The 25,086-nt window shown below is 38.4% G+C and overlaps 1 protein-coding gene across 1 annotated transcript in view; it reads left to right on the plus strand.

Annotated features, from left to right (window-relative positions):
• LOC128068266 (disintegrin and metalloproteinase domain-containing protein 5-like) overlaps positions 1-25,086 on the plus strand; it is a 123,442-nt gene that overhangs the window by 71,957 nt on the left and 26,399 nt on the right. The window contains exons 15-19 of the mRNA XM_052661390.1: positions 4,943-5,138; positions 9,412-9,502; positions 10,117-10,336; positions 23,684-23,770; positions 24,431-24,542. Coding sequence (XP_052517350.1) covers positions 4,943-5,138; positions 9,412-9,502; positions 10,117-10,336; positions 23,684-23,770; positions 24,431-24,542 — 706 coding nt within the window. The remainder of the gene's footprint in view (positions 1-4,942; positions 5,139-9,411; positions 9,503-10,116; positions 10,337-23,683; positions 23,771-24,430; positions 24,543-25,086) is intronic.

Here is a 25,086-nt window from a genome sequence, read left to right on the forward strand (position 1 = left end):
GGAAACATAGGTTCGATCCCTGGGTCAGGAGGATCCCCTGGAGGAGAGCATGGCAACCCATTCCAGTATTCTTGCTTGGAAAATCCCATGGACAGAGGAGCCTTGCAGGCTACAGTCCATGAGGTCACGAAGAGTTGGACACACTGAAGCAACCGAGCATGTGTGCCTATTATGTATAGTATTGGAGTATCTGAACTTTACTGAATACTTACTTTTGCCAATGGTTTTTATACTCGTATATGGTTTCATGAAGCTAACTGGCATCTTTTCATTTTGACTTAAAGAACTCTCTTCAGAGGGCATTGTGTGTGTGTGCGTGTGTGTGTGTGAGAGAGAGAGAGGTCTAGTGGCAATGAACTTCCTCAGCATTTGTATTCCTGGTAAAGTTTTATCTCTTCTTCATTTGTAAAGGACAGCTTTGCTAGATATAGTTTTCTTAGCTGGCAAATGCTTTTCTTTGGAATTACCCTCCCACTCTTCATGCTACAAGGCTTCTGTTCAGTAGTCTTACAGTCTTATGTGGCGTCCCTTGTGGTACATCTGTTTCCTCTTCTGTCAGTTTCCTGCCCTTTCTCTTTGCTCCTTTTGGGACTAACATATGCATACAGTGTTTATTTTGATGACGTTCCATAAATACCACAGAGTTTCTTTATTTTTTCCTCTTTGTTCTTCCAACTGTATAATTTCAAGTAATTGTCTATGAGTTCATTGTTCCTTCTGCTTGATCAACTGTGCCCTTGCAGCTTTTGTGTGAAAATTGTCAGTTCACTTTATTCTTAAGATCCAGAATTTATCTTGTTCCTTTAAAAAAAAAAAAAAAAAAAAAACCAAAACTCTTTGTTCGATGTCTCATTTTGCCCATGTATTATTTTCCAGATTTTATTTATTTGTCTATCTGTTCTCTCCTGTAGTTCATTGAACTTACGATGATTAATTTTTCTGTCAGGCAGTTTGTACATCTCCATTTTGGGGTGTCTTCCACAGAGATTTATTTTGTTTCTTTGGTGGTATCTTGTTTCCTTGATTCTCTATGTTCCTTGAGTCTTGGCATTGCTGTCTTTGCATCTGAAGAAGTCGCCATCTCCTCCTGTGTTAACCAGCTGGCCTTGGGAGACAAAGAAGTTAGCCCAGCTAGAGTTCAGAGCGTCTCTCAGACCTTTCCTGTGGGTGTGTTTACTCCATTCCTCTCACTCCCTCACAGTGGGAAAGATTAGGATTGTATGCGTTCTCTCAGTCTTGCAGAGCCAGTATGAATGTGGAAAGCCTCCCATTTATTTTCCCCAAGGTAGTGCCTTGAAGTGTTCAAAGTTGCGCACCTTCTCTGAGTTAGGAGGTTCCAGCCAGCTGCTGACATCCATGTGCACCAAGTTGTTGGGGATTCACGTGCACCATCTGCCGGAGAGTGTGGGTTCTGGTTGTAGATGGGATGTGTGGAACGCCTGAGCTGTGTGTCCTCAGGCGAGGCATCCTATTGGCAAGAGCCTGTGAGCCAGTTCTTAGGATGCTGGTTGTTGTGCTCCACACACTATTGCTGTGAGCTCCCATCCCTTTTCCCTATTCCTCAGTGTCTCCAGGGTCTTCCCTGGTAGCTCAGTGGTAAAGAATCTGCATGCTAATACAGGAGACCCGGCTTCGATCCCTGGGTTGGGAGGATCCCCTGGAGAAGGAAATGGCAGCTCACTCCAGTATTCTTGCCTGGGAAATCAAGAAACCCGGGAAATAAGGTATCTCCAGACTATTCAACGGGTGCCAGTTCCCTCAGTGTTCTGGGTGGGGTAGGATGAAAGTGGGCTTCGTGGCCAGTGTCTCACGAGGCTGGGGAAACCCGGCTCTCACATCACTTTCACTTTTCTCCGCCGGAGAAATCACAGGCCACCTTGGGTGAGAGGTGATGTGGGTGAAGTGCAACTGTTCTTCTTACCCACTTCAGTGCATCAACTCGCAGATATTTTTACTCTCCAGGGGACTGGAAATTTTTTTTGGGGGGGCGGGATTGTATGGCTCCCACAAAGGTGTTCTTATCCATGGTATATACAGTCTGAAAATCACCTATTTTCCCATTCTGCTGATACCTCTCTCCTCTTCTTTTCCATTATTGATCATAGTATAGTATTAATTATTCATATTAATGGTAACTTGAAAAATTAATCAAGTTGTCGAAGACAGCTAGTATAGTGATGTAGAGTCATTACTGTGCCCAGAAGGGAATACATTTTCTGCCTCAGAAACCGAATTCACATGCCCACAGGGATACCTGAATAACTGCTGGTGAGACTGGGGCAGTGTTTACGATTCTAATTAGTCTCTGAGCCCAATTATGGAAAGGGATATAGCCCAGGCTATAATTTTTCTGATACAGTAATTTTTTTACTATGCAATTAAGGTTGGTGTAATTGTCAGAAACAATAAATTTAACCCACTCATCCCTAGTTCAGTTGTATAAAGTGACACACTCCTATACCCAGATTATACATTTTATATACAGACTGACAGTCTTGGCAAGAATAAAAATATATGTAGAAAGACAAAAAACAAAAATATTTTAGGAGAAAATGATGTGAAACAAGGAGTCAGAAGGTTTAAAAAATTAAGGTTATTTGGGAATTAAGAGAGCCATGGAAAGAAAAATAAAACCACTATAATGAAGGAAGCAAGTACAATGATAAAGCTTGATTCAAATAACTTTTGAGGAACTGGGTATTTAAATACTGAAGAAGAAGTTGGGTGAAATAAGCCCCTCTAATAAAGCTGTGTACTGTATGATTACAACTATATGACATTCTGGAAAAGGAAAATTCTAGAAGCAGTGAGAAGATCAGTAGTTGTCAGGCACGGAGGAGAAGATGAATAGGAAGAGCATGAAGGATGTTCAGTCAGTGAATCAGTCAGTTCAGTTGTGTCCGACTCTTTGCGACCCCATGAATCGCAGCACGCCAGACCTCCCTGTCCATCACCAACTCCCGGAGTTCACTCAGACTCACGTCCATCGAGTCAGTGATGCCATCCAGCCATCTCATCCTTGGTCGTCCCCTTCTCCTCCTGCCCCCAATCCCTCCCAGCATCACAGTCTTTTCCAATGAGTCAATTAATTATTCGCATGAGGTAGCAGAAGTACTGGAGCTTCAGCTTTAGCATCATTCCTTCCAAAGAAATCCCAGGGCTGATCTCCTTCAGAATGGACTGGCTGGATCTCCTTGCAGTCCAAGGCACTCTCAGGAGTCTTCTCCAGCACCGCAGTTCAAAAGCATCAATTCTTCAGTGCTCAGCTTTCTTCACAGTCCAACTCTCATATCCATACATGACCACTGGAAAAACCATAGCCTTGACTAGACGGACCTTGTTGGCAAAGTAATGTCTCTGCTTTTGAATATGCTATCTAGGTTGGTCATAACTTTTCTTCCAAGGAGTAAGTGTCTTTAAATTTCATGGCTGCAGTCACCATCTGCAGTGATTTTGGAGCCTCCCCAAAATAAAGTGTGACACTGTTTCCACTGTTTCCCCATCTATTTCCCATGAAGTGATGGGACCAGATGTCATGATCTTCGTTTTCTGAATGTTGAGCTTTAGGCCAACTTTTTCGCTCTCCACTTTCACTTTCATCAAGAGGCTTTTTAGTTCCTCCTCACTTTCTGCCATAAGGGTGGTGTCATCTTAGGGCACTGCAAGTGCTCACTTATCTCCACCTAAAATGTAAAACAGCAGGAAAGAGCTCTAATATACATGGAGTTTGAGTGATTATGATGTGTCAATGTAAGGCTGTCAACTGCAACAAACGCATCATGTGCTTGGTTGTATGCAGCAGGGGTTATAAGGAAAGTCTCTGTACTTTCTCCTCATATTTTCCATGATCCTTAAACACCTATGCAATAAAGTTTTAATGATTAAAAAAAGAAATTAGAATAAAAGGAAGATTGCCAATTATACGCATTTGTAAAGAAAAAAGTCTGCACTCTGAAAAAGCAAATAAAATACCTTCTCATTACATTTATATGTGTTTTCTTTTAGAAACTATTTTAATTATTGGTTTTGATTTGAATATTAACTATATAAGCTTAGGCAACACAAATACTGTGTTGTGTCTTCCCACCCATTGCTTGAAGAACTTGTGTCAGATTTGCTGCAGGTAGTGGATACTTGTTGACAATAAGAGAAGTATCCAGAAACTCTTTTTGTGAGGTGTGGCAGTAAATGTTACATAAGCTGGGGCTTCAGTCCATGGATGGAGTCCCAAAGAATCGGACATGACTGAGTGACTGAACAACAACTAGGACCTTGAAGCTGGAAAAATTTTGGCTTAGTTTGTGTAAGATACTGATGATAGCCATGAGGTATTGGGTCTTGGGCTGAGTGAAAGGCTTTGCAGTGGTGGTATTTAGATATTTGTTTGCAAAAGTAGATATACATAAAGGGCACCCTGAATCTATGAGCTAATAGTAAGCACTGAAGAGATGAGAGATATATAATTGGGCAAGTCATTTTTTATAGTTGTTTTCAATGTGGTATGTAAAACAAACCTTCTCTTGTGTGTCCTTCAAACTTTTTTCTAAATGTTTATGAAGCATATTTATTGTTTTGTGAACGATTGCTTACTTTCTGCTTATGGATGGCATATGGAGAAGCTGGAGGTTGCACAGGTTGAGTATATTCTTAGTGAGTTGAAAGCAATTTTTATAATTGTTCCTTATCTCTACTTTCTTACTTTTTAATAATTATGATAGTCTCCTTACCATTCAGTTTCTTGTATGTAACACCCACTCCTTTATGCACAGTAAATTCAATCACCTAAATGTCTGTGCAGCACTTACATAGTTAACAGGAAGACAGTTGGCTCATTGCTCTTAGCTACTGGGGGAAAAATGGGTGGAAATTTCAAGCCTGAAGAGAAAGAAAACTTGGGTATCATTGATGTATAATTTTTTCTTATGTTTCTTTTTTCCTCCAGATAAAACCAGTTAATACACCTTGTAGGAAAGCAGTTGATGAATGTGACTTTGAAGAATTTTGTAATGGGAATGAATCAATCTGTGGGCCTGACACTTACGCACGTAATGGAGAGACTTGTGAGTCGGGTGACGCCTACTGTTATAACGGACGGTGTAGGTCTATTAACAAACACTGTAGCAGATTAATTGGAGAAGGTAATGACCACAGTTTTCCTTGTAGTTTCTAAATTCTGATTGTCCCAAATGGTGTTATTTAATGCTATAAAAAATGTAAGTGTGATTTTAAAAGAAGTGTATACTATGTATGTATGTGCTAAGTTGCTTCAGTCGAGTCTTTTTGCGACCCTATGGACCATATGGATTGAAGGCAGGAGGAGAAGGGGACGACAGAGGATGAGGTGGTTAGATGGCATCACCAACTCAATGGACATGAGTTTGGGTAAACTCTGGGAGTTGGTGATGGACAGGGAGGCCTGGCGTGCTGCAGTTCATGGGGTCACAAAGAGTCGGGCTTGACTGAGCGGCTGAACTGAACTGAACTGATAGACCATAACCCACCAGGCTCCTCTTTGCATGGGATTCTCCAGGCAAGAATACTGCAGTGGGTTGTCGTGCCCTCTTCCATGGGATCTTCCCAACCCAGGGATTGAACCCATGTCTGTTATGTCTACATGCACTGGCAGGCAGGTTCTTTACCACCAGTGCCACCTGGGAAGCCCATACTACGTATAGGCCCAGTGTATATTAGTGTTAAAGAAAGTAAAATTTTCTTGATTCTGAGAAAAATCTTCAGATCCCCTGGAGGAGGAAATGGCAACCCACTCCAGTATTCTTGCCAGGGAATCCCATGGACAGAGGAGCATGGCGAGCTACAGTCTATGGGGTCGCAGAGTCGGATATAACTGAAGCAACTTACACACTCACAGTTTTCTAGAGTGGCTCCACCAGTTTACATTGCTGCTAACAGTGCATGAGGATTCCTTTACTCACATTCTCTCCAGTATGTGTTATTCATGTTCTTTTTGATGATAGCCATTCTGGCTAGGTGATATTATTGTTTTATTTGCATTTCTCTCTTTGACATCTTTTCAGCATTTGATGGCCATTCACATTTCCCTTTTGGGAAAATGTCTCTTCAGTCCTTCTGTCTACTTGGATATTTATTAATCATTATTTTGTTATGTGGTGTCTGCAACAAAAGCAGAACAGGTTTATAGTCAATGACAAATGGCTCATTTGAAGCAGATCATCGACTGTTAAGTCAGATACAGAAGAGAAACAGCTACCCAGCAAAAGCTGGCTGGAACACAGCTTTGGATCATATCATTTCTGATGCTTTATCTATTTTCTGTGATATATCAAATTATCCTTCAGAATCATACATGATTCAGTTTGTTGATGGGTTGGTTCTAAAAACAAAAAATTCATGATGATTTTCAGAGCTTGAACTGCTGTTTCCTCTGTCAACTGCATCAGTCACGGTTTGATCAGAGAAGCAGAACCCCTAGGAGATACATGGAATGTAGGATTTATGTAGAAGTTTGAGCTTATGATCCACCTCATCAGCTAATTGTTTGACTTCTACTTTAGCTGATTTCTATTTTTCCTCTAAACATTTTCCTAAAAATGTGAAGAGAAACTGCCAAATCACCATGCACTATATTAATACATTCAAGAGAGCAGAGCAACAACATGGTTCAAAATGATCTCTGGACACCAACTCCAGGATGACTCTTCCAAGTCATGAAAATTCTGTAAAAGACAAAATGTATAAAATGAAAAAAGAGGTAAACAAAGTGATGACAATATCGGAATGAACTCTATGAAACCTTAAAGTACATGGAATAATATTGATGAGAATCTTCCTGTTATGGGTTGAAATGTGTCCCCCTCAAAATGATATGTTAAGTCTGTTAAAATATTAAAGAGTACCATTTAACTGATCTAAGCAAGTTTTACTTTTTTGCTTCATGAAGCAGACAATCTCCCCTCTCAGGAGTCCAGGGAACTATGAAACAAGGAAACAGGACTGTGAGCTTGTATAAAAGAAGGCAATCAGGGAATAAGGGAAAAGTATTTGGCTTCCACCAATTGACTGGAATTGCATATCAGACCTTATTTAGAACAAAGAAATCATTACAGCTTCTTGGCGGTTGGGTTTGGCTGGCTGGACATACTGTGTTCTGGTCAAGGGGAGTATTTATAGGACCATGAAAGTTATCTACGTCTTGGTTTGCTGACCTGGCATCCCACCAGGAATGGCTCCATCTTGGGCCTAGAAATTTATTTCAATAAGTCCTAATATCCCCAGTAGCTCAAATATGGGTTTATTTGTAAATGGAGTCTGTACAGAGAATATCCAGTGAAAGTGAGGTCATTAGAGTGGGTGCTACTAAAGTATGACTGGTGCCCTTATAAAAGGGGTGATTTGGGCATTCAAGAGGGAAAGCAATCTAAAAACAAAGTGAGAAGATGGCCAGGTGACTGGAGTGATACATCAATAAGCCAAAGAATTCCAGGGATTGCTTGTAAACACCAGAAGCTAGGAAAGACAAGGAAGGATTCTCCTCTAGATACTTCAGAGAGAGGACAGCCCTGACCACATCCTGGCTTCTGACTTTAGTCTCAAGAACTGTGAGAAAACAAATTTCTGTTATTTTATGCCACCTAGTTTTTGATGCTTTGTTACATCAGCCCCAGGAAACTAATGGGCTAGCAATGCTTCCTTACATGGGATGATTCATAGTATGGTCCTATGACAACTCTTTTTAATGTATTCTTCATCCTAGCTCACCCTCTTCAGGTTGGTGTGTAAACTGTACTAAAAACTCCCATGGGCACCCATCGTCTACCTTGAAAATTCCTTCAGATTTGGCTTGTATGTGTTTCTGTTATTCTTCATAGCTCAGTCGTGTCCGACACTTTGCAACCCCATGGACTGCAGCACACCAGGTTTCCCATTACGGAGTTAGCTTAAACTCATGTCCATAGAGTCAGGGATGCATTTCATACTCTGTGCCCCCTTCTCCTCTTGCCCTTAGTCTTTCCCAGCACCAGAGTCTTTTCCAGTGAGTCGGCTCATTGCATCAGGTGGTCAAACTATTGGAGCTTCAACTTCAGCATCAGCCCTTCCAATGAATATTCAGGGTTGATTTCCTTTAGGATTGACTGGCTTAATCTAGCTGTCCAAGGGACTCTCAAGACTCTTCTCCAGCACAACAGTTCAAAAGCATCAGTTCTTCAGTGCTCAACCTTCTTTATGGTCCAGCTCTCACATCCATACATGACTACTAGAAGAACCATAGCTTTGACCATATGGACCTTTGTTGGCAATGTGATGTCTCTGTTTTATTTAAATATGTTGTATAGATTTGTCATAGCTTTTCTTCCAAGGATCAAGTGTCTTTTAATATCATGAGTGCAGTCACTCTCCACAGTGATTTTGGAGCCCAAGAAAATAGTCTGTCACTGTTGCCAATTTCCCCCCATCTGTTTACCATGAAGTGATGGGACTGGATGCCAAAATCTTAGATTCTTGAATGTTGAATTTTAAGCCAGCTTTTTCACTCTCCTCTTTCATCTTCAGCAAGAGGCTCTTTAGTTCTTCTTTGCTTTCTACTGTTAGAGTGGTGTCATCTGCATATCTGAGGTTATTGATGTTTCTCCCTTCAATCTTGATTCCAGCTTCTGCTTCATCCAGTCTGGCATTTCGCATGATGTACTCTGCATATAAGTTAAAATAAGCAGGGTGACAGTATATAGCCTGGATGTACTCCTCTCCCAATTTGGAACCAGTCTGTTGTTCCATGTCCAGTTCTAACTATTATTTCTTGACCTGTATACAGGTTTTGCAGGAGGCAGGTAAGTTGGTCTGGTATTCCTATCTCTTTAAGAATTTCCACAGTTTGCTGTGATCCACACAGTGAAAGGCTTTAACATAGTCAATGAAGCAGAACTAGATGTTTTTCTGGAATTCTCTTGCTTTTTCTATGATCCAGTGGATGTTGGTGATTTGATCTCTGGTTCCTCTGCCTTTTTTAAATTCAGCTTGTACATCTGAAAGTTCCCGGTTCACATACTGTTGAATCCTAGTTTGAAGGATTTTGAGTGTTACCTTGCTGGTGTGTGAAATGAGAACAATTGTGTGGTAGTTTGAGCATTCTTTGGCATTGCCTTTCTTTGGGATTGGAATGAAAACTGACCTTTTCCAGACCTGTGGCCACTGCTGAGTTTTCCAAATTTGCTGGCATATTGAGTGTAGCACTTTCACAGCATCTTTTTAGGATTTAAAATAGTTCAGCTGGAATTCCATCACCTCCATTAGCTTTGTTTGTGGTAATGCCTCCTAAGGCCCACTTGAATTCACACAACAGGATATCTGGCTCTAAGTGAGTGATCATACCAATGTGGTTATTCATGTCATAATAATTTAGTCAACCTTTTCTGTACAATTTCTTTTTTCTCTTAGGGGCTAGAGGTGCTCCTCCTAGTTGTTTTGATGAAGTAAATGCAAGAGGAGATAGATATGGAAACTGTGGCAGAAATTTTTGTACGTTTAGGTATGTATTTAGAGAATTATAATTTTGTTTGGAATATAGCTTGTATATTGCTAAGATTCTGGAATACATGTACAAACTAAAATGCCATTTTATAACAGGTTTTCTCTATTTTATGATCTGAGCTGAACAATATTACCTACTTCCTACAGATAACATGTGTTCAATAGCTATAATGTTATATCAATGACCATAAAATCATGTCTATTGATGGGATGAGGTAGTCATTGTGTGAAGTCCTTTATATATACTTATATTTATACTGTGTATTTAAATGTATATTTATATATATCAAATGTTTGTAGTTAGAATCATTTATCCCATTTTACTAATAAAAAAAATGGAACACCAATAATCACTTGCTCAAATTTCAGAAGCTAATATAGAACAGATCAGGGCTGTCAGATTTCAAAAATGGTTTATTTTTCCCTTGCTTCATTTCCTCACGAAACACAGAGAGCCACATCATACATGAATCGATATGCTCCTAAAATTTACTTACAGAAAACTTTTGAAATTTGGATTTAAATTATCAAAATACTTTTTAAAGTTAGCTGTATCAGCAATCTACTTTATTTCTGTAAATAATAGTTTTTTTTTCTTCTTTATGCTTTTAGTCACACATTGTGTGGAAAATTAGTTTGTGCCTGGCCATATAAAACTTTAGTATCACAAGCAAATTTATCTGTGATCTATACGCATGTACGAGATGAAATGTGCGCATCAGTATTTCTGAATGCCGAGAGGTTACCTAGAGATACATTTACCACAGTTGAAAGACCTGAAGACAGAGATAAAACATTTGTAGAAGATGGCACTATATGTGGCCCTGGAATGGTAATTAGAAGTAAAAATTTTAAGTGTTTTAACAATTATATTTTATACTTATGCTGATTTTGATAATATACCAACCAATGCATTTTAAAATAGCCTTATAGAGGTATCATTTATCATAAAATTTTTTTATTGTAAGTGCACAGTTCATTCAGTTCAGTCACTCAGTCGTGTCCCACTCTTGGTGATCCTATAGACTGCAGCATGCCAAGCTTCCCTGTCCATCACCAACTCCCAGAGCTTACTCATGTCCATCGAGTCGGTGATGCCATTCAACCATCTCATTCTCTGTCATCCCCTTCTCCTCCCATCTTCAATCTTTCCCAGCATCAGGGTCTTTTCCAATGAGTCAGTTCTTTGCATCAGGTGGCCAAAGGATTGTAGCTTCAGCTGCAGGATCAGTCCTTCCAATGAGTTTTCAAGACTGATTTCCTTTAGGATGGATTGGTTGGATCTCCTTGCAGTACAAGGGACTCAAGAATCTCCTCCAACACACAGTTCAAAAGTGTAAATTCTTTGGTGCTCAGCTTTCTTTATAGTTCAACTCTACATCCATGCATGACTACTGGGAAAACCATAGCTTTGACTTAGACGGACCTTTGTCAGCAAAGTAATGTCTCTGCTTTTCAATATGCTGTCTAGGTTGGTCATAACTTTTCTTACAGGGAGCAAGAGTCTTTTAATTTCATGGCTACAGTCACGATCTGCAGTGATTTTGGAGCTGCCAAGAATCAAGTCTGTCACTGTTTTCACTGTTTCCCCATCTGTTTGCCATGAAATGATTGGACCAGATGCCATGATCTTAGTTTGCTGAATGTTGAGTTTTAAGGCAACTTTTTCCCTCTCCTCTTCCACTTTAATCAAGAGGCTCTTCAGTTTTTCTTTACCTTCTGCCATAACAGTGGTGTCATCTGCATATCTGAGGTTACTGATATTTCTCCCAGCAATCTTGGTTCCAGCTTCTGCTTCATCCAGCCGGGCATTTCACATGATGTACTCTGCATATAAGTTAAATAAGCAGGGTGACAATATACAGCATTGATGTACTCTTTTCCCAATTTGGAACCAGTCTGTTGTTCCATGTCCAGTTCTAACTGTTGCTTCCTGACCTGCATACAGATTTCTCAGGAGGCAGGTAAGGTTGTCTGTTATTCCTATTTCTTTAAGAATTTTCCACAGTTTGTTATGATCCACAAGTCAAAGGCTTTGGCATGGTCAGTAAAGAACTAGATGTTTTTTGGGAACTCTCTTGCTTTTCCTATGATCCAGTGGATGTTGGTAATTTGATCTCTGGTTCTTCTGCCTTTCCTAAATTCAGCTTGTACATCTTAAAGTTGTCAATTCACGTACTGTTGAAGCCTAGCTTGAAGGATTTTGAGCATTACCTTGCTGGCATGTGAAATAAGAAGAATTTTACGGTAGTTGGAACATTCGTTAGTATTGCCCTCCTTTGGGATTGGAATGAAAATTGACCTTTTCCAAACCTGTGGCCACTGCTGAGTTGTCCATATTTGCCGGCATATTGAATACAGCACTTTAAAAGCATCATCTTTTAGGATTTGAAATAGCTCAGGTGGAATTCCATCACCTCCACTAGCTTTGTTTGTAGTAATGCTTCTTAATGCCTACTTGACTTCACACTCCTGGATGTCTGGCTCTAGGTGAGTGAACACACCATCATGGTTGTCCAGTTTACTATGACCTTTTTTGTATAGTTCTTCTATGTATTCTTGCTATTTCTTCATAATTTCTTCTGCTTCTGTTAGTTCCTTGCTGTTTCTGTCCTTTATTGCATGCATCTTTGCATGAGATGTTTCTTTCATATCTTTCAATGTTCTTGAAGAGATCTTTAGTCTTTCCCATTCTACTGTTTTCCTCTATTTCTTTGCATTGTTCCCTTAAAAAGCCTTTCTTTTCTCTCCTTGTTATTCTCTGGAAGTCTACATTCAGTTGAGTATATCTCTCCTTTTCTTCTTTTCTTTTTTGCTTCTTTTCTTCTCTCAGCTATTTGTAGGGCCTCCTCAGACAACCACTTTGACTTCTTGCATTTCTTTCTCTTGGGGGTGTTTTTTGTCACTGCCTCCTATTCAGTGTTATGAACCTACATCCATAGTTTTTTGGGCATTCTATCTACAAGACCTAATCCCTTGAATCTGTTTTATCACCTCCACTGTGTAATCATAATGGATTTGATTTAGGTCATGCCTGAGTGGCCTAGTAGGTTTCCCTTCTTTCTTCAATTTCAGCCTAAACTTTGCACTAAGGAGGTCATGATCCAAGCCACAATCAGCTCCAGGTCTTGTTTTTCCTGATTGTCTAGAGCTTCTCCTCTTTGGCTGCAAAGAATATAATTAATCCGATTTTGGTATTGACCATATAGTGATGTTCATGTGTAGACTTGTCTCATCTTGTAGGAAGAGGATGTTTGCTGTGACCAGTGTGTTGGCCTTTGCCAGGCTTTGTTTTGTACTCCAAGGCCAAAACTTGCCTGTTACTGAAGGTATCTCTTGATTCCTCCTTTTGCATTCCAGTCTGCTATAATGAAAGGACATCTTTTTTTTTGCTGTTAGTTCCAGACTTCTTGTACATCTTCATAGAACTGTTCAACTTCCTTTGGCATTATTAGCTGGACATAGACTTGTATTACTGTGAAGTTCAATGTTTTTCCTAGGAAACAAACAGATCATTCTGTTGTTTTTGAGACTGCACTCAAGTACTGCATTTCAGACTCTTTTGTTGACCATGAGGGCTCCTCCGATTCTTCTAAGGGATTTTTGCCCACAATAGTAGATATAATAATCATCTCAATGAAATTGGCACTTTCCCATCTGCTTTAGTTCACTGATTTCTGAAGTGTTGATGTGTACTCTTGTCATTTCCTGCTTGACCATATCCAATTTACCTTGATTCATGGACCTAATATTCCATGTTCCCATGCGATATTGCTGTTTACAGCATCAGGGTTTACTTTCATGCCCAGACACATTCATAACTGACCATCACGCCCACTTTGACCCAGTCTCTTCGTTCTTTCTGCAGCTATTCCTCTGTTCTTCTGCAGGAGCACACTTCAGTCTAGTTTTCTAGTTATTTATTGGGTGTGTACTCAGTCAATTGTATCCAGCACTTTTGTGGCCCACAGACTCCTCCGTCCATGGGTTAGTATTCCAGATAAGAATACTGGAGTGGGTCTCCATTTCCTCCTCCAGGAGAGCTTCCCCACTCAGGGATAGAGTCTGCATCTCCTGTGTCTTCTGCCTTGGCAGGTGGATTTTTTTTTTTTTTTTTACCATCGAGCCACCTGGGAAGATTGCAGGACAGTAAGTTTGGACTATTATCAAGAGTATGAATAATTACATTGCCATTAAAAGTGAAGAAACAGTGAAAGTTTTATTTTTGAATTTGAGGAGACGTGTGGAACCAGCTACTAGTTTAAAATGTTTCATTGCAGTTTATAAAAGCATATAGCTAATGAAGTGAAGATTAGATATGCATCAAGGCTATGGTTTTTCCATTAGTCATATATGCATGTGAGAGTTGGACTGTGAAGAAAGCTGAGTGCCGAAGAATTGATGCCCTTGAACTGTGGTGTTGGAGAAGACTCTTGAGAGTCCCTTGGATTGCGAGGAGATCCGACCAGTCCATTCTAAAGGAGATCAGCCCTGGGATTTCTTTGGAAGGAATGATGCTAAAGCTGAAACTCCAGTGCTTTGGCCACCTCATGCAAAGAGTTGACTCATTGGAAAAGACTCTGATTCTGGGAGAGACTGGGGACAGGAGGAGAAGGGGATGACAGAGGATGAGATGGCTGGATGGCATCACCGACTCAATGGATGTGAGTTTGAGTGAACTCCGGGAGTTGGTGATGGACAGGGAAGCCTGGCGTGCTGCAATTCATGGGGTCGCAATGAGTCGGACATGACTGAGTGACTGAACTGAACTGAACTGAAAAAAAAAGCTTTCTCATTTATCATCAGAAAAGCATAACCACAATTAATTTTTCTCATTTAATTTATCCCTGAATAATTAATTTTTACTTCCCTGGATCTTGAGTTAGCAGTTTACTTTTGTATGGCATTTTATTTTTGGATATAATGGATTCCAGTAAATCCTGATTCAGCCATATGATATATCTAATTCACACCATAGTGAAATTGTCTAATCAGTGTCAGCATAAGTTCCATATCCTATACCTGTGAGTCTAATTCTTAAATTCAAATAGTTTAGAATACCTTATAGGATCCTTTCTACATGTCAGTGAAGATTTAGTTTCTATCCTGTATCTGAAAGTACAAACTACCAGTTGATCAAAAGCTTATAAAGTTTGAATGGTTAATTTATTAGAGTCACCAATAGTATGAAAATGGAGAAAAACAAAATCTCTTATTGGAGTGCAGGGGTGTGATAACAAAACCAATACAATATTTTAAAGTAAAAAAAAGATAAAATTAATATAATAATATTAATATAAATTAATATAATAATAATAATAAAATAAAATTTAAAAAAACAAGGAAAAAAGAGTTTGATCAAAGTTTCTCTTGAGGATAAGAGAATATTATGGAGAGAAATGAACTTGATTTTCTATGAGGTTTCAATTCATTCTTGTAACATTTACAATATATGCTGAGACCAATAGTTTTGCTTATATTAATAACATTTAAAATTAACCTAGGGAAGGCTGGCTGAATTTCTTTGACAGTTCATCCTATGCACCTCTTTTTTAAAAATTTATTTATTTTTTATTGAAGGATAATTGCTTTACAGAATTGTGCTGTTTTCTGTCAAACTTCAATATGAATCAGCCATAGGTATAAATATATATCTTCCCTTATGAACCTTCCTCCCCATCCCACCCCTCTCCGTTGATACAGAGCCCCTGTTTGAGTTTCATGAGCAATACAGCAAATTCCCATTGGCTATCTGTTTTACATATGGTAACGTAAGATTCCATGTTACTCTTTCCGTACATCTCACCCTCTCCTTCCCTCTTCCCATGTCCATAAGTCTATTCTCTATGTCTGTTTCTTCATTGTTGCCCTGTAAATAAATTCTTCAGTACCATTTTCCTAGATTCCACATATATGTGTTAGAATATGGTATTTATTTTTCTCTTTCTGACTCACTTCACTCTGTATAATAGGTTCTAGGTTCATCCACCTCATTAGAACTGACTCAAATGTGCTCCCTTTTATGGCTGAGTAATATTCCATTGTATATATATACCACAACTTCTTTATCCATTCATCTGTTGATGGACATCTAGGTTGCTTCCATATTCTGGCTGTTGTAAATAGTGCTGCAAAGAACAATGGGATACATGTGTCTCTTTCAATTTTGGTTTCCTCAGGGTATATACCTAGGAGTGGGATTGTTGGGCCATATGGCGATTTTATTCCTAGTTTTTTAAGGAATCTCCATACTGTCATCCTATACAGCTCCTACATTGCTATTTAACTGAGAAGTAATGGAAACTATCATAAATTAGGAGTTTGGAGTTAAGATATACACTGCTGCTGCTAAGTCGCTTCAGCCATGTCTGACTCTGTGCGACCCCATAGACGGCAGCTCACCAGGCTCCATCATCTCTGGGATTCTCCAGGCAAGAACATTGGAGTGGGTTGCCATTTCCTTCTCCAATGCATGAAAGTGAAAAGTGAAAGTGAAGTCACTGAATCGTGTCCAACTCTCAGCAACCCCATGGACTGCCGACCACCAGGCTCCTCCTTCCATGGGATTTTCCAGGCAAGAGTACTGGAGTTGGGTGCCACTGCCTTCTCCAAAGATATACACTACTATGTATAAAATAGGTATATGACAACAATCTACTGTATAGCACAGGGATCTATATTCAGTGTGTTGCAATAACATATAATAGAAAAGAATCTGAAGAAGAATCATCATTGTGTGTGTGCTCAATCTTGTTCGACTCTTTGTGTCCCCATGGACTGCATCCCACCAGGCTCCTCTATTCATGGGATTTTCCAGGCAAGAATACTGAAGTGGGTTGTCATTTCCTACACCGGAGGAAAAAGAATATATATATATATATATATATATACACATCTGAATTACTTTGTTATACACCTGAAGCTAAGGCAACATTGTAAATTAGCTATACTTAAATTTTGAAATGAATTAAAAAGTAAAGATATAAAATTCTTCTCAATTGCAGTTAGGAACAATAGTTTTTGTTGTTTTGTGAAAAGCCCTTACAGTGTGATGCATTTTCATTAAAAATTTAATATCTTCCAAAAATAAATAAATTATGGAGAATATCAAACAAATTTAATTATTTTTAGCATTCTTTTATTTATGAGAGAAGAGGTCAAATCCGTTACTTTCTGTTTGCAATCTCAGAAATTTAAAAATAGTTTTAGGTATTAAAAAAATGACCCCCCAATTTTTTTGACTTTAGACTCAGAACTGGTAAGATAAAAATCACCACAGTTGCCCAAGGTGGTATGGTCACTTAATTAAAAAGGATTATTGGTATATAGTAAAATTTGCTTAGCTCCCTGTTAACCAAAGTGACAATGCAAGAGCTTCCATATTAATAGGTGAATGTAGTAAAATTATACAGAACTTTAGCTCTTTCAAACATATGGAGAAGTTTTAAAAATAACCATTTACATGATACAAAGCCAGAAAATTATTTTGGTGAACTACTGAATCTCTCTCATCTAGGTGAATTATAGAAAGTAAAGAAAAGCTTTGTACTACCTCTATTCCTAGAAAATTCCATGGATGGAGGAGCCTGGTGGGCTCCAGTCCATGGGGTCACAAAGAGTTGGACACGACTGAGTGACTTCACGATGACGATGACCTCTATTAAGAGCAAATAAAATACTTCACAACCAACTTCTAGGTATACAGTTCTTAAAAATCCAAATTATAATTTTACATCAATACAGTATTCAGTTCAGTTCAGTTCAGTCACTCAGTCGTGTCCGAGTCTTTGTGACCCCATGAACCGCAGCACGCCAGGCCTCCCTGTCTATCACCAGCTGCCGGAGTCTACTCAAACCCATGTCCATTGAGTTGGTGATGCCATCCAACCATCTCATTCTCTGTCAGGCTCTACATTATTCACAGGCACATTCTAAAATTATCTTATGATTGATCCCACCAAAACTGAACAGTTATTACTAAGATTTTTCAGACTCATTATTTTTTTTATTACAGATACTATAAACAAAATAAAGGTTACTTTGCACAAAATATAATATTCTGTATTCATTTAAACCTTGACTTTGACTGTCTTCTTTTATATTCTGAAATAATCAGATATAACATCAGGATAAAGCTAGTTTGTCTTTTGAAAAGCAATTACACAACCCATTACCCTGAGATGGTTGTCTTCTGCCATTATTGCTACTAATATGTCCCAACTGTATAATTATAATTTTAACGCAGTTAAGGTGTATTTCAGAAAGAAATGAGAGGTAGATAATTAATTACTACCTCTCATACAGAAGCTAGTTAGCAGCCTAAAAACTTATACACACATTATATGGTTCCTTACAGTCGCACTCATTTTCTTTTTAAAGTGGCAAAAATGAACAATTTACACAACCCAAAGGTATAGCCATTCTATAATATGTAAAACAAGCAAAATTGTATGTGTATGCACATGTATATACACATGTATATGCATATATGCAAACATTCACATATATTTATATATTCACAAATATTCAAATATTTATATATTCACAAATATATATATATACATGTATATATCATGGGTGGGCTTCCCTGGTAGCTCAGCTGGTAAAGAATTCGCCTGCAATGCAGGAGACCCCAATTTGATTCCTGGGTCGGGAAGATCCCCTGGAGGAGGGATAGGCTGCCCACTCCAGTATTCATTGGCTTCCCTGGTGGCTAAGATGGTAAAAAATCTGCCTGCAATGCAGGAGACCTGGGTTCGATCCCTGGGATGGGAAGGTCCCCTGGAAGAGGGCATGGCAATGCACTCCAGTATTCTTGCCTGGAGAATCCCCATGGACAGAGGAGCTTGGAGGGCTACGGTCCATGGGATCACAAAGTGTCAGACGGGACTGAGCAACTAAGCACAGCACAGCATATATCATGGGCAGACTTACTGACTGGTTAAGAATCAGAAATGATATCAAAACAACTCAAAACAAAACTGAGAAGGAAAAGAAAACTCAAGAGAAATGGAGAGTGAGCCAAAGTAAATCTTTGATGCCACTTGTAAATTATCCTACAAGGCATGTGCATATAAGAAAATACATGTCCATACTTACATAGCTTAAAGGGAACTTTTGTTGGGCAAAGAAATTTGAGTATGGCAAATATGTCCACTTAGGTACTTCATTTGGGGCTTGAAGACTTTCAGAAATGTGAAAACATAGCTTTTATACAAATATAAATTTGAGCACCCATCAAACACAGTAATGAAAGAACAAACTGTGAAAGGTAGTTCGAAGAGTGTTTAAAGGCCTACATATTTAGAGCCATTAGGCAAAAGACTGTTGAAATACAACTGCTAGGTTTAAAGTAAAATCTGCTAATGCCCTATAGAGCAGTCAAACCATAATTTGGGGGTTATCTGTTCAGTCAGACAAAAATCATTTATATATTTGCCAGACAAAATCTGTTATCATGTAACTTAACAAAATCTAGGCTCTTATCAGTAGTGACTAGCAAGTTATGGAAAATGCATTCCCTTAAATAATTAAATAATCTTTGTGTTTCCTTTAATGAATGTTCAAAAATGACATTGGGGTGAGTGTAGTTCTCCCATTGTCTCTGTTTACAAATTGTGGACAATTTTCACAGGTTTATTAAGCAATATTGCACCAATATTAGTTTTTAATGATCTCCATACCTCTTTTAAACAGCAACATTACTTTTAAGTAAATTTTATACAGATCATTTTTTTATGTTGTGCAATGTATAAGCAAGTGTTTTTGTAAGCACTGTAGGGAGTAAATATTTAAATAGCTTTTGAAGATCTCATGTAAATACTAGTTTGGATTGAGTAACATATTATTTGATCAAAATTATTGTCTGATGGATTGTTTGATCTCTGGTTCCTCTGCCTTTTCTAAAACCAGCTTGAACATCTGGAAATTCACTGTTCATGTATTGCTGAAGCCTGGCTTGGAGAATTTTGAGCATTACTTATCTAGTGTGTGAGTTGAGTGCGATTGTGCAGTAGTTTGAGCATTCTTTGGCATTGCCTTTCTTTGGGATTGGAATGAAAACTGACATTTTCCAGTCCTGTGATGACTGCTGAGTTTTCCAAATTTGTTGGCATATTGAGTGCAGCACTTTCACAGCATCATCTTCCAGTATTTGAAATAACTCAACTGGAATTCCATCACCTCAACTAGCTTTGTTGTGATGCTTTTTTAGTGATGCTTTCTAAGGCCCACTTGACTTCACATTCCAGGATGTCTGTCTCTAGGTGAGTGAACATACCATCATTATTATCTGGGTTGTGAAGATCTTTTTTGTACAGTTCTTCTGTGTATTCCTGCCATCTCTTCTTAATGTCTTATGCTTCTGTTAGGTCCATACCATTTCTATCCTTTATTATGCCCATCTTTGCATGAAGTGTTCCCTTGGTATCTCTAATTTTCTTGAAGAGATCTCTAGTCTTTCCCATTCTGTTCTTTTCCTCTATTTCTTTGCATTGATCGCTGAAGAAGGCTTTCTTATCTCTCCTTGCTATTCTTTGGAACTCTGCATTCAGATGCTTATATCTTTCCTTTTCTCCTTTGCTTTTCACTTCTCTTCTTTTCACAGCTATTTGTAAGGCCTCCCCAGACAGCCATTTTGCTTTTTTGCATTTCTTTTCCATGGGGATGGTCTTGATCCCTGTCTCCTGTACAATGTCACGAACCTCTGTCCATAGTTCTTCAGGCACTCTGTCTATCAGATCTAGGCCCTTAAATCTATTTCTCACTTCCACTGTATAATCATAAGAGATTTGATTTAGGTCATGCCTGAATGGTCTAGCGGTTTTTCCTACTTTCTTCAATTTAAGTCTGAATTTGGCAATAAGGAGGTCATGATCTGAGCCACAGTCAGCTCCTGGTCTTGTTTTTGTTGACTGTATTGAGCTTCTCTATCTTTGGCTGCAAAGAATATAATTAGTCTGATTTCGGTGTTGACCATCTGGTGATGTCCATGTGTAGAGTCCTCTCTTGTGTTGTTGGAAGAGGGTGTTTGCTATGACCAGTGCATTCTCTTGGCAAAACTCCATTAGCTTTTGCCCTGCTTCATTCCGCATTCCAAGGCCAAATTTGTCTGTTACTCCAGGTGTTTCTTGACTTCCTACTTTTACATTCCAGTCCTCTATAATGAAAAGGACATCTTTTTTCGGTGTTAGTTCTAAAAGGTCTTGTAGGTCTTCATAGAATCGTTTAACTTCAGCTTCTTCAGCATTACTGGTTGGGGCATAGACTTGGATAACTGTGATATTGAATGGTTTGTCTTGGAGACAAACAGAGATCATTCTGTCGTTTTTGAGATTGCATCCAAGTCCTGCATTTTGGACTCTTGTTGACCATGATGGCTACTCCATTTCTTCTAAGGGATTTCAAGGCAGAGGAACCAGAGATCAAATTGCCAATATCCGCTGGATCATGGAAAAAGCAAGAGAGTTCCAGAAAAACATCTATTTCTGCTTTATTGACTATGCCAAAGCCTTTGACTGTGTGGATCACAATCAACTGTGGAAAATTCTGAAAGAGATGGGAATACCAGACCACCTGACCTGCCTCTTGAGAAACCTATATGTAGGTCAGGAAGCAACAGTTAGAATTGGACATGGAACAACCGACTGCTTCCAAATAGGAAAAAGAGTATGTCAAGGCTGTACACTGTCACCCTGCTTATTTAACTTATATGCAGTGTACATCATGAGAAGTGCTGGGCTTGAATCAAGAGTGCCTGGAGAAATATCAATAACCTCAGATATGCAGATGACACCACCCTTTTGGCAGAAAGTGAAGAGAATCTCAAAAGCCTCTCGATGAAAGTGAAAGTGGAGAGTGAAAAAATTGGCTTAAAGCTCAACATTCAGAAAAGTAAGATCATGGCATCTGGTCCCATCACTTCATGGGAAATAGATGGGGAATCAGTGGAAACAGTGTCAGACTTTATTTTTTGGGCTCCAGAATCACTGCAGATGGTGATTGCAGCCATGAAATTAAAAGACACTTACTCCTTGGAAGGAAAGTTATGACCAACCTAGATGGCATATTCACAAGCAGAGACATTACTTTGCCAACAAAGGTCCATCTAGTCAAGGCTATGATTTTTCCAGTTGTCATGTATGGATGTGAGAGTTGGACTATGAAGAAAGCTGAGCGCTGAAGAATTGATGCCCTTGAACTGTGGTGTTTGAGAACTCTTTGAGAGTCCCTTGGACTGCAAGGAGATCCAACCAGTCCATTCTGAAGGAGATCAGTCCTGGGTGTTCTTTTGAAGGAATGATGCTAAAGGTGAAATTCCAGTACTTTGGCCACCTCATGCGAAGAGTTGACTCATTGGAAAAAACCCTGATGCCTGGAGGGATTGGGAGCAAGAGGAGAAGGTGACAACAGAGGCTGAGATGGCTGGATGGCATCACCGACTCGATGGACATGAGTTTGGGTAAAGTCTGGGAGTTGTTGATGGACGGGGAGGCCTGGCGTGCTGCAATTCATGGGGTCGCAAAGAGTCAGACATGACTGAGTGACTGCACTGAACTGAACTGATGGATCGTTTTTGGAAAAACTTTCTTAAATTGTGTCTATTGTTTCTGTAGAATATATAAATTTATATTGATTTTTAACTTATTATGATCAACTCTTGATTTTTTTTCTGATTGGTAGATGAATGTTTTAATTGAATAATATTAGTTCAGTATTATATTCTGCTATAATACAATACATATAGTTATCATGTATGCTGTACATAAGAATAAGCAAACAGCATTAACAATAATATAATGTTTTATATCTATAACAATAATATACTTCTATAATTATAGAATGTTTTCAGAAAGTTCTAATATTCTATAAGCAATATATCCAACAACAGTTAATGTTCTAATTTATCTTAGAAATTATTAATTCTAAGAGCTACACTAGAAAATTAATGTACATATTTTTGAAAGAGAGTCTCTAGTCTCTAGTAAATTCAAATTTACTTTTTAAAAATTATTGTTTATTTATTTATTTTGTACTTTACAATATTGTATTGGTTTTGCCATACATCAACATGAATCGGCCTCGGGTGTACACGTGTTCCCAATCCTGGTCCCCCCTCCCACCTCTTTCCCAAAGCATCCCTCTGGGTCATCCCAGTGCACCAGCCCCAAGCATCCTGTATCCTGCATCGAACCTAGACTGGCGATTCATTTCTTATATGATATTATACATGTTTCAGAGCCATTTTCCCAAATCATCCCACCCTCTCCTAATACTTTTTGATAATATCATTGTATCTGTCACATCTTGCTTATTTGAAAACATACAGATACGTACAAGATCTGAGGTCTCTCTCCCCTTGAAATCTAAATGACATTGGCTCCAATCTCTGTTTCTGAGTTCTGATCCCCCTTTTTTCTGTCTCCTCTGTTGTTATTATGATCAAAAAGCAAAACTCAGCCAAAAACAAAAATCTTTTGTAAAGTATTGATTTTATTGAAAAATTTTGAGTAATTGGAAAAGGTCACATAATTTAACGCCATAAATTAGGGCAATATAAATGTACACGTTAAACATTCCTTTTCTTAGAAGGCCATTTAGCCATCTCTCTCATGAGAGTCTCTCATCATTGTATTACCTCATATAATTTCCTGTTATCCTTGCTTTTCTCCTCATTTTTTTCCCCACCTGCAATAGTAACGTGCCTCATTTGCTCCTCATACACGTGATTCTATTATCTCCACCTCCCATGCGACATTTCTCAGCCCTAACTGCTCCTGGCAATCATCTAAAGTCTGCCCACAGTTATCTTGATATAATGGTGTCGGGTACAGCCCAGGCCTGGATATTTTTAAAATGCTCCTCACATAGTGACTGAACTCAAAGGACTAACCAAATTATTTTTCTGGATATTTTTCTTTCTAAGAGGACTGCTGGTGCTAGATGGCAAGAAAATAAAAATTTCAACTTCTTACATGACTATACTTTTACAGTATGAAGGCACATAAGTTTATTTCATATTTATTTCAATGCTGTCACAATTATAACTTTATGTTTTGAGTTTTTATGCCAATTCTTGGTAATATGAAACCTTGAATTTTTTCTCATGTATTATCTATATGTGCAGTCTAATTTGTTGGTTTGACTGAATTTGTTTTTCAATTTCTTTGCTTTGTTTTAGTATTGTTTGAACTTTTCCTGTAGAGAGGTTAGATTCCAAATAAATACTACACAATGCAGTAATGATGTTGATTGTAATTCAAAAGGAGTAAGTAATTTCAGTTTTCATTTTAAGTAACATGCTTTGAACAATTCAGTCAACAGTTTGGAGATTTAAAGAAATCTTCTGAGTAATTTTTTATCATCTTCATGCTGCTTGGTGTGATTTAACAGTCTATAACTTACAGCTTCAATCTTACTTTCTTGAGAAATCTTGCCAAACTGTTTAATATTAGAGAAGATGTAGAAACATTTAAGATGATTCTGGACATGTAAAATGATCGGTAAATATGTGGGCTGGATATGCTATAGGTACTGTGTTTACCATTTAACCAAAATGATCTTATTTTAACAGAGAAAGGCAGGAACTGGTAAATGAGGTCATTAGAAGTGTCTTGTTCATTAATTTAGTGTCCAGACTTTTCTGTGAAGTTAGGAAGTAAATGATAATTAGTGGCATGTTATTGTTGATTGATAATATCTTGGTCTGGTTATGGGGCAAGTTGAAATAATTTTTAAAAATGATTTGGCAACAGAAGCCGGATATACTTTCTACAGTATAGGAAATTTTCAAGGTAAAATTTGTGACAATTTGTTGAATTTGTCTATTTAAGTTAAATTCTCTGTTCAATAAGTATAGACTATTCATTGGTCTCTATGGAAAACCAACTTTGTACATAAAAATTGTTCTATTTTCTAATTATTCTAGGTATGCAACAATTTAAATCATTGCCATTGTTTGAAAGGGTTTGCGCCTCCTAACTGCAAGCCCCTTCTAGGAGGGTTTGGAAGTGTCGATGATGGACACCAGCACAAAGCTGGTTAGTGTCTTTAAAACTTTGTTAATCTAAGGTAATATGTAAGAAAATGAAATTTAGGTTCCAAGCCACATTGCAAAGCAACTCATGTCAACAAATATGAGTTTTATTTTACTTATAAAATTTTAAAACACTAAGACAGTTTTAAGTTTGTATTCCTGTATCAACGTTGATATTGTTTACTAACAAAAATTGTACCTAGTAGTAGGAAATTTGAAAAGTCGAAATTACAGTGTACTTAATTTGACCAGTTAATTTCGATTGTTCACTTTGGATTGTCTCACATATGCTTGGTTTAAAATGGTGTTAAGTCATCTTCGTCGTCTTTCAGGCCACTCCTTTCTTTTGCATTGTAGGGGTTCCAACCTAAAATTTAAAATTTTACCTTGAGAATATCCCCACACCTAGGGTTCCTGAGGATTGTTTTGAGATCAAGTAGGTCTGGATGAGACTGGGAACAACTGGAGAATAGTCCTGATTTCAGAAGAGGATGTCTGTCCCCCTTTACCCCTTTTCCTTTGGGTCAAATAAATGATGAGCTCCTGGG

The sequence above is a fragment of the Budorcas taxicolor genome, chromosome 24 (genome assembly GCF_023091745.1).
Source record: "Budorcas taxicolor isolate Tak-1 chromosome 24, Takin1.1, whole genome shotgun sequence".
NCBI classification, from domain to species: domain Eukaryota; kingdom Metazoa; phylum Chordata; class Mammalia; order Artiodactyla; family Bovidae; genus Budorcas; species Budorcas taxicolor.